Here is a 15009-nt window from a genome sequence, read left to right on the forward strand (position 1 = left end):
AGACAGAGGGATCTGTCATCTGGAAACCCCCAAAAAATCAGCTAGCTCTGGAGCTGAGTTTCCTTGGCTGCCTCGCTTGTGATGGATCCTCCCATCAGCATGCCAGACACAAAGAACAGACTGTTTCAGGTGTGTTGTCAGGAGCCATTCCTTTGAAGTAGCCTTGGTTGGAGTTTGCTTTTGCTCCACATACATATTTCAAACAGAAAATCATAAATAACCCCTCAGATCATAACAGGAGAAATCAAAATGAAATGGATGCATCAGACACAAACTCTATCTGGGGCTGCATCCCCTACAGCAAATCAATCTCTGCTGACAACACTTAGGCAAAAGGTCACTGAAAATGGTGGGCACAGATTGATGGCTTTAAAAACACACTCAGCTCCTGCAGCAGCATGGAACAGCACAGGCTACTGGCCACTGGAAGCACAGATCTTTGTTATGATGGGTTTCTTCAGCCTCTCAGCTCCTTTGCCCTCTGGTACGTACAAAGTTCTCTTCATTGTCACCTGCAATAAATGAGTCATGGAATGATGGAGTCATAGAGCCATAGAATCACACAATCACAGTCATAGAATCATAGAATGACAGAGTCATTGAATAATAGACTCACAGGATCATAGAGTCACAGAGTCATAGAATCACAGAATCAGTCAGGGCTGGAAGGGACCACAAGGATCAGCCAGTTCCAACCCTCCTGCCATGCCCAGGGACACCTCACACTACAGCAGGCTGCCCACAGCCTCAGCCAGCCTGGCCTCAAACACCTCCAGGCTTGAGGTTTCCACCACCTCCTTGGGCAGCCCCTGCCAGGCTCTCACCACCCTCATGCTCAACAACTTCTTCCTCACATCCAGGCTCAATCTCCCCATTTCCAGCTCTCTTCCATTCCCCCCAGTCCTATCACTCCCTGACAGCCTCAAAAGTCCCTCCCCAGCTTTCTTGTAGCCCCTTTCAGATCCTGCAAGGCCACTCCAAGCTCTCCTCCAAGCCTTCTCTTCTGCAGGCTGCAGAGCCCCAACTCTCTCAGCCTGTGCTCAGAGCAGAGCTGCTGCAGCCCTCTCAGCATCTTGGTGGCCTCCTCTGCACTGGCTCCAACACTTCCCTGTCCTGCTTGTGCTGGGGGCTGCAGAACTGCACCCAGAACTCCCTTCAGCAACTGGCAGTGGTGCAGAGTGGTGGCAGTGGCTGCAGATGGCATGTTGGTGAGCACCACAAGGCAGACAAAATGAAATCAAGAACTCTGACTCAAGCATGTGTTTGGATTGCAAAGAGCTGCTGGGTGCTAGGTGGTTCCAGGAGTCCTTTCCAACCCCAGCAGCTCCATGGGTCTCTGATCGTGCAGCTGAAGCATGGTGCAAGTAGAGACGGTGGGGATGAGGTTATACTAAGGCTGCAAAAGCAGATTTAATTATGACTGTCTGCTTCTCTGAGGAGATTGGTTTTGCAAGCTTAATGATGTCCTTTGGATGTAGCTGCTCATAGTAGTGCTGCATGATAATAAAACATGAGGTAGTAAGGAGGACTCCGTTGTTAATGAGTATCTGCTTATAGCAAATCCTTAGCTCAGTGACCCATTTTCTCATTGATTTCCCAACAGGCTCAGCAGCCTCAGCCCTACCACTGTGATTTATTGTAGAGAGAAATCTACTGTGCAGGACCTTTCTGCAGAGCAGTTTTGATAAGTGATTTTGTTGGGAGCCATTAAATTAGTTGAGCTCCCAGCGCAGCCTGCGCTCCTCGCGCCTCACAGAGCCGCTCCTGGCCATTGCCTGGGCTCATCTGCCGCAGAGAAGGCACAGCAAGCTGGGGCAGCTCGTCTCAGGGCATGGCTGGGTGTCACAGAAGGATCCCTGGAGCTCTTCAGGCAAAGCCTGGGTGGGGCACTTAGTGCCATGGTCTGCTTGCTTGGACTGGGCTGGTGCTAGGTTGGGCTGGAGGAGCTTGGAGCCCTCTTCCAGACTGGTTGATTCTGTGACTCTGTGACTCTGAATCTGTGACTCTGTGACTCTGTGACTCTGTGACTCTGTGACTCTGTGACTCTATGACTGACTCTGTGACTCTGTGACTCTGTGACTCTGTGACTCTGTGACTCTGTGACTCTATGACTGACTCTGTGACTCTGTGATTCTGTGACTCTGTGACTGTGACTCTATGACTCTGTGACTCTGTGACTCTGTGACTGTGACTCTGATTCTGTGACTCTATGACTCTGACTCTGTGACTCTGTGACTCTGTGATTCTGTGACTCTGTGACTCTGTCACTCTGATTCTGTGACTCTGTGACTCTGTGACTCTCTGATTCCCTCTGACTCTGTGATTCTGTGTCTCTGTGACTCTGTGACTGTGACTCTGATTCTGTGACTGTCACTCTGTCACTCTGTGATTCTGTGACTCTGTGACTCTGTAACTCTATGACTGACTCTGTGACTATGATTCTGTGACTCTGTGACTCTGTGACTCTATGACTCACTCTGTGACTATGATTCTGTGACTCTGTGACTCTGTGACTCTATGACTGACTCTGTGACTATGATTCTGTGACTCTATGATTCTGTGACTCTGATTCTGTGACTCTGTGACTCTGTGACTCTATGACTGACTCTGTGACTCTGATTCTGTGACTCTGTGACTCTGTGACTCTATGACTGACTCTGACTCTGTGATTCTGTGTCTCTGTGACTCTGTGACTGTGACTCTGATTCTGTGACTGTCACTCTGTCACTCTGTGACTCTGTGACTCTGTGACTCTGTAACTCTATGATTCCCTCTGGCTCTGTGATTCTCTGTGCTGCAGGTGTCCATACTTGGCACTGTAACATTATGATGACAACCCCTAAGTGTCAGTGCCCAGAGCTCTGGCCCCGTTTTGGGTCACGGTTTGACCAGAGCAGATTTCTGGTGCTGTCTCACTAACTCCCCTGGGTTCCTTATCAATCACTCAGCTCTATTCCAAGCACTTTGCCTGTGTGACTGCTGCTGCTGCCCTGTCTGTGTGTTTCACTCATTCAAACAGTGTTTATTCGACTCATTTCCCTCAGCCTCCTCTTCTCTGCTTTGTGCTTTCCCCTGCTTCTCCCATCCTGCTGGTCCTCAGGCTGAGCCTGCTCGTGGGCAAAGCACTCTGCTCCGTGGCACCGGATCCTGAAGCCCTCAGTGGGTACCTGCCAGCCTGCTCTGCTCACACTTGGCTGTGTTCCCCTGCTTTATGATGAACCCATGTTCATTGGAGGAGCCCAGCACGGGCTTGGTTGTAGAGCTCAGAGGGAATCCAATTTGGGCTTGCAGCATTCTGCAGACAACATTTGAATATCAAGGGCTTGGCTGAATGCTGCCTGCTTAAGTAGAGCCACAAACCTCCTGATCTGTCTCTGGGCATGTGTAGACCTACTACTGACTCCCAATGTTTGCAGCTGCTGAATTTCAGGCAGGATCTATTTAGCCCTTCAGGATTCTAAAATTAATAAGCATACCTCTGATTTGTCATTTCTATCCTGCAAGTCTTTCTAGAAGGCATTCACAGGGGGAAGTGCCAAGAGCTAGGCAGAAATGGGTCACCTTATTCATAGAGTCATAGAATCAACCAGCTTGGAAGGGACCTCCAAGATCATCCAGTCCAACCTAGCACCCAGCCCTGTGAGCTTCCAGTGTCTGAGGGGGTCTGCAAGAAAGCTGGGGAGGGACTTTTGAGGCTGTCAGGGAGTGATAGGACTGGGGGGAATGGAACAGAGATGGAAATGGAGAGAGTCAGCCTGGCAGTTAGGAAGAAGTTGTTGAGCATGAGGGTGGTGAGGGTCTGGCAGGGGTTGCCCAGGGAGGTAGTGCAAGCCTCCTGCCTGGAGGTGTTTCAGGCCAGGCTGGCTGAGGCTGTGTGCAGCCTGCTCTAGTGTGAGGTGTCCCTGGGCATGGCAGGGGGGTTGGAACTGGCTGATCCTGAAGAACTTCTTTCTAACCTCTAATCTAAATCTCTCCTCCTCTGGCTTGGATCCATTAGTTAGAGAATAGCAGTGGTGAACACTTCAGAACTTCCTCTCAAGCTACAAAAGCAAAATGGTTGTAAGTCAAATCTGTCAGCAGTGTGGACTCTCCAAAAGGAATTTATTAATGAGAGAATCCATGTTTAAATCATAGCATCACAGAACCAGCCAGGTTGGAAGAGAGCTCCAAGCTCAGCCAGCCCAACCTAGCACCCAGCCCTGCCCAACCAACCAGACCATGGCACTAAGTGCCCCAGCCAGGATTGGCTTCCACACCTCCAAGGACAGCACAGAGCCCTTCAGGTGCCCTGGAAGAAGTAAATTGGATAAACCCCATTTGCATGAAGAGGAAATTCAGAGCCTCTAAGACTGAAGAATAACATCTTGAAGGCAGAAAAATAGCTTTGGCATAGGCAACACAAGTCCCATTTGGGGAAAGCTGAGATCTGCTCTTGGCTCTGTGATTGACTGAAGCTTTGTTGCCTCAAGCCTTTGTTTCCAAACCTATAATTAAGGGAAATCAATACAGCACCCCCCCCTTCACAGGGGCATTGAGAACCTAAACTCATTCACAGGTGGCAACTGGCACAACGTGATGGAAACTCAATATCAACTGCTACACACGTTCTGACACCACCAGTGGGGAGCTCTGGTCCATGAAATTGCTGCCATGCAAGCGGAGCTGGGCACACTGCAGTGGGGAAAGGGAGGGGAGGGGGAAAAGCTTGTAATAAAAAAATGTTAGTCCTGAAAAGCAAGACAAAAGCTATGATGAGAATTTTACCCCCACACACCTCTCCCCAAGGGATACAGGTGGTCTCCATAGACACAGAAGCAACTGGAGAGGAGCATCAGTGGGAAAAGTAATCCCTGTGGTGACATGCTGGCTGTGGGGCACAGAGGCTGTGTAAGTGCTGGGGCTTTGCTAGGAGCATTCCTCAGGCCTTTAGTCAATGAGCTGCCAGACCTCTTCACAGGATCAGAGGGTGTTAGGGGTTGGAAAGGACCTCTGGAGACCTTCCAGTCCAACCCCCACTCGAGGGATTTTGTCCTTTTAGTTGTGCATCCTCCTGGCTCTCACCTTTACACTTTGATCACCATTGCTGAGGTCCCCTCTCAGGCTGCTCCTCTCCCAGCAGCACAGCCCCAGCTGCCTCAGGCTCTCCGCCTAACAGAGATATTCTACTCCCTTCAGCATCTTTGTGTCTCTGTGCTGGACTCTCCCAAGCAGTTCTATGTCCCTCTTGAACTGGAGAGCCCAGAACTGGACACACTACTCCAGATGTGTCCTATATTGATCAGGGAGGTTCAAGAACATCTCAAAACTATATGGTTTTCATCTCAAAACTATGTAGGTATTCAAGGTCCTTGAATACCTACACAAAGCCTGGTCACTCCAGGCTCCTCCTCTCCAGGCAGCACAGCCCCAGCTCCCTCAGGCTCTCCTCCTAACAGAGCTGTTCCACTCCCTTCAGCATCTTTGTGACTCTGCATCTCTCTACTAAAACCTTGTCCCCCAGATTCCTTACAGCAGCAACCTTGACTTCCACCTCCAGTGGTGGTGCTCTGAGGGAGTATCACATCTGCACTGTTTTGGATTCCAGGGGACCTGTGGTGACCTGAAGCATTTGATTGATTGTGCAGAGTATGACCACAGTGGGAACTGCACATGAGTGTGTAGGCAGGAATTACCCCAGCACAAAGCTGCCTCTGATGAGAAATTATGAAGCCTTAAGATGTAATTAACCCTTGGAATAATGTGACAGAGTTTATGTGTTTAAAATCTCATCAGCTGTGCTAGAGAGAGCAGCCCTGTTGCATCAGGCATGCAGGGAAGAGTTGTGTTTGAAGGGACAAGTGCAATGCCATCAGGCAGAGCCATCAGCAGTTATCACTGTAGGAAATGCAGTGGAAATGGAAAGAAATTATCCATATGTTGCAGAGCAGAAATTAACAGGAGAGGCACATCCCAATGGCAATTGGCAAACAAGGGAAAGGCAGAGACAGTTGTGTACATTAGCCTGCTTAAGGTGCACCTTCTCATGTGAAGAGCAAATCTGGTGTCAAGGAAACAAGGGAGAAATAAAGGGGAGAGGGGAAAAGAACAACTAAAGCAAAAAGCAAGCAGCAAGCAATGAGAAGCTGCAACTGCTCTCACTCAAACATCTGGTGATGGCAGTGCCTCTTTGGGGTATCCCACAGCTGCTGTTGAGATAGCACAGAATGTCTGCAAAGCACATAAATACATCCCATCTGCAATTCCATGCAGGCCATTCTGGAGAGGGAGAGAAATACAGAAAGAGAAAGAGAAAGAGAAAGAGAAAGAGAAAGAGAAAGAGAAAGAGAAAGAGAAAGAGAAAGAGAAGGGAAAATTAAAAAGAGAAAGGAAAAGAGAAAGTAGATCATTGGCAAGGCCACAAAGAAAGATGAGGTCAGTCTGTGGCTGCCTGCTTTGCTGTATTAACTCTCCTGTCTGAATCTGTATAACCCAAACTAATCATTTCCTTCTTAACACCTCTTGCTGACCTTTGCCAGCTCAGCCTGCACGTAAAGGGGATCCTGAGAAAAGGGAGGGGGTGGAAAGAAGGTGGAAGGGTGGCTGCTGGGGGGGGTATATCTCTGTATTACTTTTAACTTGCATATATATTTGTAGCATATTGTATACATGTATGTGCCTGCAAACTGTGCCAAGCTGTAAGCAGCTTCTTAGCTTCCAGCTGCCTGGGTTAGCCTGATGAGTTCTACATTTTGGCCACAACAAGCCCAAGCAGTGCTACAGACTGGGGGCAGAGTGGCTAAGAGCGGCCAGGCAGAGAGGGGCCTGGGGGTGCTGGGGGAGAGGAGCTGAACAGGAGCTAGGAGTGTGCCCAGGTGGGCAGCACTCCCTCAGCCTCTCCTCACAGGGCTCTGCTCCAGGCCCCTCCCCAGCCTTGCTGCTCTTCTCCAAACACCTTCCAGCACCTCAACATCTCTCTGCAATTCAGGAGCCCAGAACTGGACACAGCACTCAAGCTGTGGCCTGAGCAGTGCTGAGCACAGGGGCACAAGAACCTCCCTTGTCCTGCTGCCCACACTGCTCCTGAGCCAGCCCAGGATGCCATTGGCTCTGCTGCCCACCTGGGCACTGCTGCCTCCTCTGCAGCTCCTCTCTCCCAGCACCCCCAGCTCCCTCTCTGCCTGGCTGCTCTCAGCCACTCTGGCCCCAGCCTGCAGTGCTGCTTGGGGTTGTTGTGGCCAAAGTGCAGAACCCTGCACTTGGCCTTGTTCAATCTCATCCCATAGGCATTCCTCCAGGCTCCTCCCCAGCCCTTCCATGCAGATGTGTGGTGCTCTCTTGGAGCTTTAAAGAACACTTCTCATTTCCATCAGCATCCATCAGTGGTTTGGAGCCCTGCTCTGCTGGGAGATTTCGTCCCCTCCATTGGTAAGTGTTATGCAGAGACAGAGAAGAGAACAAGGACACCATGTTAGATTTATAAGGAAATAATGTCAAAGTGGTTAATGCAATTCACCAGCTCAATAAACTGGATTACATTTTAGTAGGACAAAAGATCAAGGGAAGCCTATTTATATTCATAGGGTGAAGGCTGCAGCAGCAACCACATCATGCATTGCCCATCCATGGGCTCATTAGCTGTGCTGATTGGATTTGTTAGGTAGCACAACACCCAGATGTTTCTGGACAGCACAGCTGAGGCTTTAGCCACGTGGAGATTAAATATTAATGGAGAGCAGACGAAGAAGTACATTAACTAGTTTGGGGTTTGGAGCACTCTCAGCACTGTCAGGGTTTAGGGGTTGTTTTCTTTTGTCATTGGAATGGGCATGCAGGGGCAGAACAAGGGGACACAGCCTCAAGTGGTGCCAGGGCAGGTTCAGGCTGGATGTTAGGGGGAAGTTGTTGTCAGAGAGAGTGATTGGCATTGGAATGGGCTGCCCAGGGAGGTGGTGGAGTGGCTGTGCCTGGAGGTGTTGAAGCCAAGCCTGGCTGGGGCACTTAGTGCCATGGTCTGGTTGGTTGGGCAGGACTGGGTGCTAGGTTGGGCTGGCTGAGCTTGGAGCTCTCTTCCAATCTGGCTGATCCTATGATTCTCTGATTCATGTTTCTCTGAAGGCGTGGGAAGGAAACAGAAGATCTTTATGGAGCATGGCTCTGGTGGAAGCAAGTGCCAGAGAGCACCTGTGCATGCTGAGAACTCACACCCTGGGTGCCTGTTCTCCAACAACAGAGCTGGCAGGTTTTAGCTCTATCCCTCACTAATCACAGAATGGGTTAGGGTGGAAGGGAGCTCAAAGCTCAGCCAGGTCCAATCCTCCACCACAGGCAGGGACACCTCCCGCTAGAACAGGTCACTCAAGGCCTCGTCCAGCCTGGCCTTGAACACCTCCAGGGAGGCTGTTGAGAATGGCCTCAATGGCCTCAGGCTGAGGCTGGGCAGGTTTAGATTGGACATTAGGAAAAGGTTTTTCAGGGACAGAGTGGTGAGGGAGTGGAATGAGCTGCCCAGGGAGGTGGTGGAGTCCCCCAGCCTGGCTGTGTTTCAGAGGGGTTTGGCTGTGGTGCTTGGGGCTGTGGTGCTTGGGGCTGTGGTGCTTGGGGCTGTGGTTTAGGGTGCAGCTTGCAGAGCAGGGTTCTAGGCTGGGCTTGGTGCTCCTGAGGGGCTTCTCCAACCTGGGTATTTCTGTGGTTCTGTGATTCTGTTGCTCCAGCTAAAGAAAAATGAAGGCATTGAACTCCCCAGAAACAGTTGGCCTTGGGCTGTCAGGATCTGCAGTGTGTTCAGCTAATCACTGTTCTACTGCTTGGCCCAACACATGTGGTTTGAGATCCATGCAGAGATGTAAGAGCAGCCCAAGGAAGTTCTGTCTAACGTTGACATCTACTCCAAAGCCTTGGGTTTGTCTTGAATGTTAACATTTTGGCTTTTCAGCCCATGCAGCAGTGATTTGCTTTTATGCTTCACTGTAATTTCCCCTTGCTAGGCAAGTGGGTAGAGAATCAAAAGAAATAATCCAGAGGGGGTGAAAAGGAGAGCAGAGTGAAAACACAAAACAGAAAACTCCACCATGAAAACAAAGCTTCAGTGCTAGGAGATTTGAATATAAAAAGAGAGCATTTTTTGTCTGCCCTGGGGGGGATTTCCAAGGCCAAACTGAATATGTTTCTGAAATAGAGATTCAGCTCCAGCAGAAGTTACAGACAGGAGGCAGAAAAGATGGGCAAGATCTGTTCTGCTTTGTGCTGTGGAGCAAGAGGCAAACCTCATGATCATAGAGATGCTCCTGTCATGATGATAGACATCATAGAATCATAGAATCAAGCAGGTTGGAGGAGATCTCCAGGCTCATCCAGCCCAACCTAGCCCAGTCCAATCAGCCAGACCATGGCACCAAGTGCCCCAGCCAGGCTTGGCTTGGTGCTCCTGAGGGGTCTGCCAGCCTGCATGGTGCTGTGGCTCTGTCAAGCATTTGAACAACTTTTAGACCTCAGCCAGCTCAACATTTTCATTATCTTTTCACCTGAAGGAGGCTGACAAAACATTTTCTTCTCAGGGAGCTCAAACTTCTCATCACCTTTCGACCTCTCCTTTGTTAAACCACAAGAATTACACTGAAGAGAGATTTAGGTTTGTTGGTTTGGTTGCTGGGTTTTTGTTTGTTATGTTTTGGGTTTTTTTCCCCAAAAGAAGAGCAGTTTCTTTCCCATATGATTAATTCTCAATTTCCTTTTAGCTCTTATATGCTCTTCTTGCTCTCCTCTGGCCCCGCTGCAGCCCCTCAAGCTCTCTCCAGCAGCGAGTGCCCAGAGCTGCACAGTGCTGCAGGTGAGGCCTCCCCAGTGCCAGGGCAGGGGCAGGGGTAGGGTTTGCCTCCCAGCCCAGCTGCTCTGACGTTTGTACTCCCTTCACAGAAATCAGCTGTGTCTGTAGATGACACCTCCCTGTAAGCACAGGAACAATGCCCACTGTAGCTTCTTGAAGTGGAAGAGCAAAGGAATTTCCCCTACAGGACACAGTCAGATGCTGGTCACACAGCTGGTCACACAGCTTCTATCATCCAGACTCATGCCCTGGGAATGGGGCAGGGTCTCTCTTGGAACCTGCACCCAGCAGGGTGTGGGGGCAGTTTTGCCGTGTCAAGGTCTCCACCTGCTGCTTCTCCACTTCCTTCTGGTGATGCTGTTTGGAGAGGACCAGAGGCACCCATCCCTGCCACAGTGGCTCCAGCAGATGGTTTTGCTTTACTTTCCTCCCAGACACCCAGGGAGCAGCAGTCAGTAAATAAAATGCTACCAAAATTCCGCCTGAAGGTTCACCTAAATTGGCTCCCAGAGGAGAGAGGCTGCACACCTTGCTTAATCATGAGCTTCCTTTCAGGTCTCCTTTGGTTTCATTATTTCTCTTACTGTCCAGTGATGTATAGTGGATGAGGGAAAGAAGCTGCTACTCTGCTGGACTTCTGAGCCTTCTCCTCTGGTCCCTTTGTCCCTGTTCCCACATTTAAATTCTCAATAATTCCTCTCAAACTCAAAGTAGGAATTCGAGTGTATAAGCCAAGGAGATCTTGATGAGAATTGATTTTCAGCCAGCAAATGTCACTCCTTAAATGCCCAAAGGCTCTTTAAACTCAGGCTTAGACAGGATGTTAGCAGTGGCAGAAGAATCTGACCCAGCCTGCCCCAAGTGCTGCCTCCAGTTTCTGCTCCAGAAGGTAGCACAGATCAATACGTGGGAGCTCTGCCGCAGAGCTGGAGAGAATTTGTTGTTTCCCCCTCTCATGCAGAGGTGCTTCTGGCCCTCCCACAGAACTGGCATTCTATTTATGGTTTTCATACACCAAACTCTGCTCTGCCTCCTAACCTGAAGCTGATTATTTCGTTCTCTTCTTTTCCAGACTGTTAGAGTGGACTTTCCTGCCTTCTGGGGCCAGTGAGACCTGTGTTAGCTCACTTCAGCTGCCCTCCCAACGGTTACTCATTGCTCTGAATGGTGTGAGTACATTTTCAATCCCATCCTGCAGCAGAATAGGCAGAACTGAAGCGTTCCTGGCGTTGAGAAATAGAGAGGATTCAGGGAATTGCAGACTCATAGGATCATAGAATGGTCTGGATTGGAAGGGACCTCCAAGGCTCAACCAGTTCGACCCCCTCTGCACTCAGCAGGGGCAGCCTCAACTAGTAAGTTTGCCCACAGCCCTGTCCAGCCTCACCTGGAAAAGGAAAGGGGATTAAAAAGAAAGATTAAAAAAAAAAAGGAAAAAGGGAAACAGGAAAAAGAAAAGAAGTATAAAAAGATAAAAGATAAAAGAAAGCAGATAGAAATAAGAAGGAAAAAAAGGAGGAAAAAAGAAAGATAAAAAACAAAGAAGAAATAAAAAAAAAAAAGAAAACAATTAAAAGAAAATGAAAAAAGAAAAAAAGAAAAAAGGGGGAAAAAAAGAAAAAGGACCAAAAAAAAAAAAGGACAAAAAAAAAAGAAAAAAAGAAAAAGAAAAAGAAAAAGAGACAAAGGAAAAAAAATCATAGAAAAATGACAAAGGAAAAAAAGAAAAAATAAAGGAAAAAAGAAAGAAAAAGGGAAAAAGATAAAAGTATAAAAGAAAAAAAAATAAAAAGAACAGAGAAAAAGAAGAAAGAAGAAAGAAAAAAGATTAAAAGAAAAAAAAAAAGAAGGAAATAAAAGAAAAACAGAAAAAAAAAGAAAGAAAAGAAAACCACACACACACAAAAGACAAAAAGAAAAGAGACACAGAGGGTGGTGAGACACTGGCACAGGTTGCCCAGGGAGGTCTTCAAGGCCAGGTTGGATGAAGCCTTGAATGACCTGTTCTGGTGGGAGGTGTCCCTGCCTCTGGCAGGGGGTTGGAACTGGCTGAGCTTTGAGCTCCCTTCCAGCCTAACCCATTCTGTGGTGCTCTGGTTCATGTCAGGTGTTGTTTCAGTGTGCAGTTCATAAGTCTCTGTCCCCACACATTTTTGGCCAGATGAGATTGTTCTTCCCTTTGCAGGACTTTGGTTTCCACCCTCGTGGCTGTGTCGTGGCAGCAAGAGCTGTTTGCTGCACCCTTCCTCCTCGTGCCTGCAAGACAATTTCAATTTCAGGATGGATTTCCTTCCTCCCATTTTATTTCCCCTTCATTCCAATGAATGTCTATAATCAATCTCTGCTTTTGCCAGAGGATACCCAATCTAATTTGCAGCATCCCTGCTCTCTGTAGCTGTTTAGATAGTTCTTAATGGTTTTTCCTTAGCTCTATTACTTTGAGCCCTGGCCATATGGCTAAAGCAGCTACGGTGTCCCAGCAGCTGCAGCCTCTGCATGCTGAAACAAAACCTCACATTGACTCAATGCAATGTTTTATTTGGCTCTTCTGGTTTCTTCCTTTCTTGCAGTGTTTTCATTCTTTAAATATGAATTGATGAGAGGTTTGAAAGTGGATTGAGCTAAACCCAGCCCAAAAAGCCAATCTTTCTTGGCAGTAGAAGTCCAGGATGAAGATGTCTCTCTTTGAGCTTGTAAACGTCTGTGCAAAGATGTGATGCACATTGCAGTGGTTTCTTTCCTTCCAACTGGGGGGCATTAGGCAGAGTGTGTCCAGCAGATTCAGGGAAGTTCTCCTCCCCCTCTACTCTGCCCTGGGGAGACCTCATCTTGAGCACTGCCTTCAGTTTTGAGCTCCCCAGTTGGAGAGGGACAGGGATCTGCTGGAGAGGGTCCGGTGGAGGGCTACAAGGATGATGTCAGTCCAGGTGACTGACCTCAGTGTTCAGTGCTGTGCTTTCAGCTGCTGTGTGCTCTGTACATATCTCTACCTGTCACAGAGCACTCACTTCCACCCTGCATGTCACAGCATCTAGCAGAAGCAAGCCCAGTGCTGAGCCCCCTAAAGGAAGGTATTGCAGGCTGCCTGAGCTTCAGCACCAGACTGCAGCCTTGTCTGACTTTTGCCACCATATTGCAGCCTTGTCTGAGCTTCATCACCATTTTGCATTAGAAATGCTGTGGCCAGCAGGAGCAAGGAGGGGATTGTCCCCTTGGACTCAGCTCTGGTGAGGCCACACCTCGAGTGTTGTGTTCAGTTTTGGGCATCTCAATGCAGGAGAGGTGTGGAGGTGCTGGAGCCAGTGCAGAGGAGGGCAAGGAAGCTGGGGAAGGACCTGGGGAATAAATCTGATGAGGAGAGACTGAGGGAGCTGGGGATGGGTAGTGTGAAACAGAGGAGGCTGAGGGCAGAGCTCATGGCTGTCTGCAGCTACCTGAAGAGAGGTTGTGGAGAGGCTGCTGCTGGGCTCTGCTCACAGGTCATGAGTGGTAGAACAAGGGGGAACAGCCTCAAGCTGCCACTGGGTAGGTTTAGACTGGACATTAGGAACAATTATTCCCAGCAGGAGTGGTCAGGCACTGGGATGAGCTGCCCAGGGAGGTGGTGGAGTCCCCAAGCCTGTTTGTGTTTCAAGGTGGTTTGGCTGTGGTGCTTGGGGCTATGGTTTAGGGTGCAGCTGGCAAAGCAGGGTTAATGGTTTAGACTTGGTGACCCCCAGGGGCTTTTCCAACCTGAATGTTTCTGTGATTCTGTGGTCATCAAAACCAATGTTTCATCCAAAAATGGTCAGCAGCAACCATTTAAGCTGATGGCACTGCCTGATTTCTCAGTTATGGCCACTGAAATGGCACACTAAAAGCTAGCAGGAGTGCCTGAAGGAAGGCACATTTCCTCTGCCAGTGGGCAGCAAGTCTCCAGCTGGGCTCTGTGGTGATCTGAACTGACTACCACCCAGGAGAGTCGTTTTCATTAACTCATCCTGACAAACAATATTAACCCATAGGCCAGTTTCCAGGCTTGGACATTATAAATCAGGATCTCCAGCTTGTTTCCAGGCATTAACAGCTTCTCTTTGATGCCAGACTACCAGTTTTAGAGCTCTAAAGCAGTTGAGTTTTGTGTGCAGGGCATTATGATTTAAGTGTCCATGACGTTAGGAAATGATATTGGGTTTTTTCTTCCCAAATTGCTGCTGCCTGTTAGGGCTGTGACGATCAAAACTCATCTCATAAAGCTACCTCATTAAATTATCTCATCTAGCAGGGACAAGTCAGGTCTGATACTGATTACCTCTAGACCTCTGGCTTGCCAAGCTGCATTTTTCCCCCTCACCACTCCCAAGGTGGCTGATGCTGTTGTCACTCCCCTGAGCTGGATACAGCAGCAGCATGGGACAGGGGAAAACCATAATGGATAGGCTAGGAACAGAGAATCAGAGGATGTCAGGGGCTGGAAGGGGCCTTGGAAGCTCCTCTGATCCAGAACCCCCTGCCAGAGCAGGATCACCCAGAGCAGATCACACTGGAGCACATCCAGGCATTTCCACCCATGTCATCTCCCTTTGCTTCCTGCCCACTTCAGTGTGCCCCACGCATTGTGGCTGGTACCGGGGGCAGCATGCCCCACAGGGGCAGAGCAGAGACTGCTGCCTGTGCTCAGCACTGCTGGGGCCACAGCAGCACCAGACACACGTGGAGGTGCTGGAACATGTTCAGGGAAGGGCAATGAAGCTGGTGAAGGGTCTGGAGATCAGGGCTGGCCAGGAGTGCCTCAGCAGCCTGGGCACACTGGGCTTGTTTAGTGTGGAGGAAGGGGGGCTGAGGGCTGACTCTGGAGCACTGCCTGGTGAAGAGAGGCTGAGGGACCCGGGGCTGCTTAGTCTGGAGAAGAGAAGACTGAGTGGGGATTGAATCAATGTCTTTAACTATCTGAGGGCTGGGGTTCAGGAGAGGGGGGGCAGGCTCTGCTCCCTGCTCCCTGGGATAGCACCAGAGCAAGAGGACACAGCCTCAAGCTGTGCCAGGGCAGGTTCAGGCTGGATGTTAGGAGGAAGTTGTTGTCAGAGAGAGTGATTGGCATTGGAATGGGCTGCCCAGGGAGGTGGTGGAGTGGCCGTGGCTGGAGGTGCTCAAGCAAAGCCTGCTTGGGGCACTTAGTGCCATGGTCTGGTTGCTTGGCCAGGGCTGGGTGCTAGGTTGGGCTGGCT

General features: G+C 49.5%; 1 protein-coding gene across 1 annotated transcript in view; it reads right to left on the minus strand.

The window, feature by feature from the left end:
* Window positions 1-450: 450 nt before the first annotated feature.
* The window catches only part of KCNC2 (potassium voltage-gated channel subfamily C member 2), a 195943-nt gene continuing 181384 nt past the window's right edge, over window positions 451-15009 (minus strand). Inside the window, exon 4 of the mRNA XM_064166464.1 lies at window positions 451-512. Within this exon, the coding sequence (XP_064022534.1) occupies window positions 466-512 (47 nt within the window). The 3' untranslated portion in view covers window positions 451-465. The remainder of the gene's footprint in view (window positions 513-15009) is intronic.

Source organism: Pogoniulus pusillus, chromosome 27, assembly GCF_015220805.1.
Source record: "Pogoniulus pusillus isolate bPogPus1 chromosome 27, bPogPus1.pri, whole genome shotgun sequence".
In the NCBI taxonomy this organism is placed as follows: domain Eukaryota; kingdom Metazoa; phylum Chordata; class Aves; order Piciformes; family Lybiidae; genus Pogoniulus; species Pogoniulus pusillus.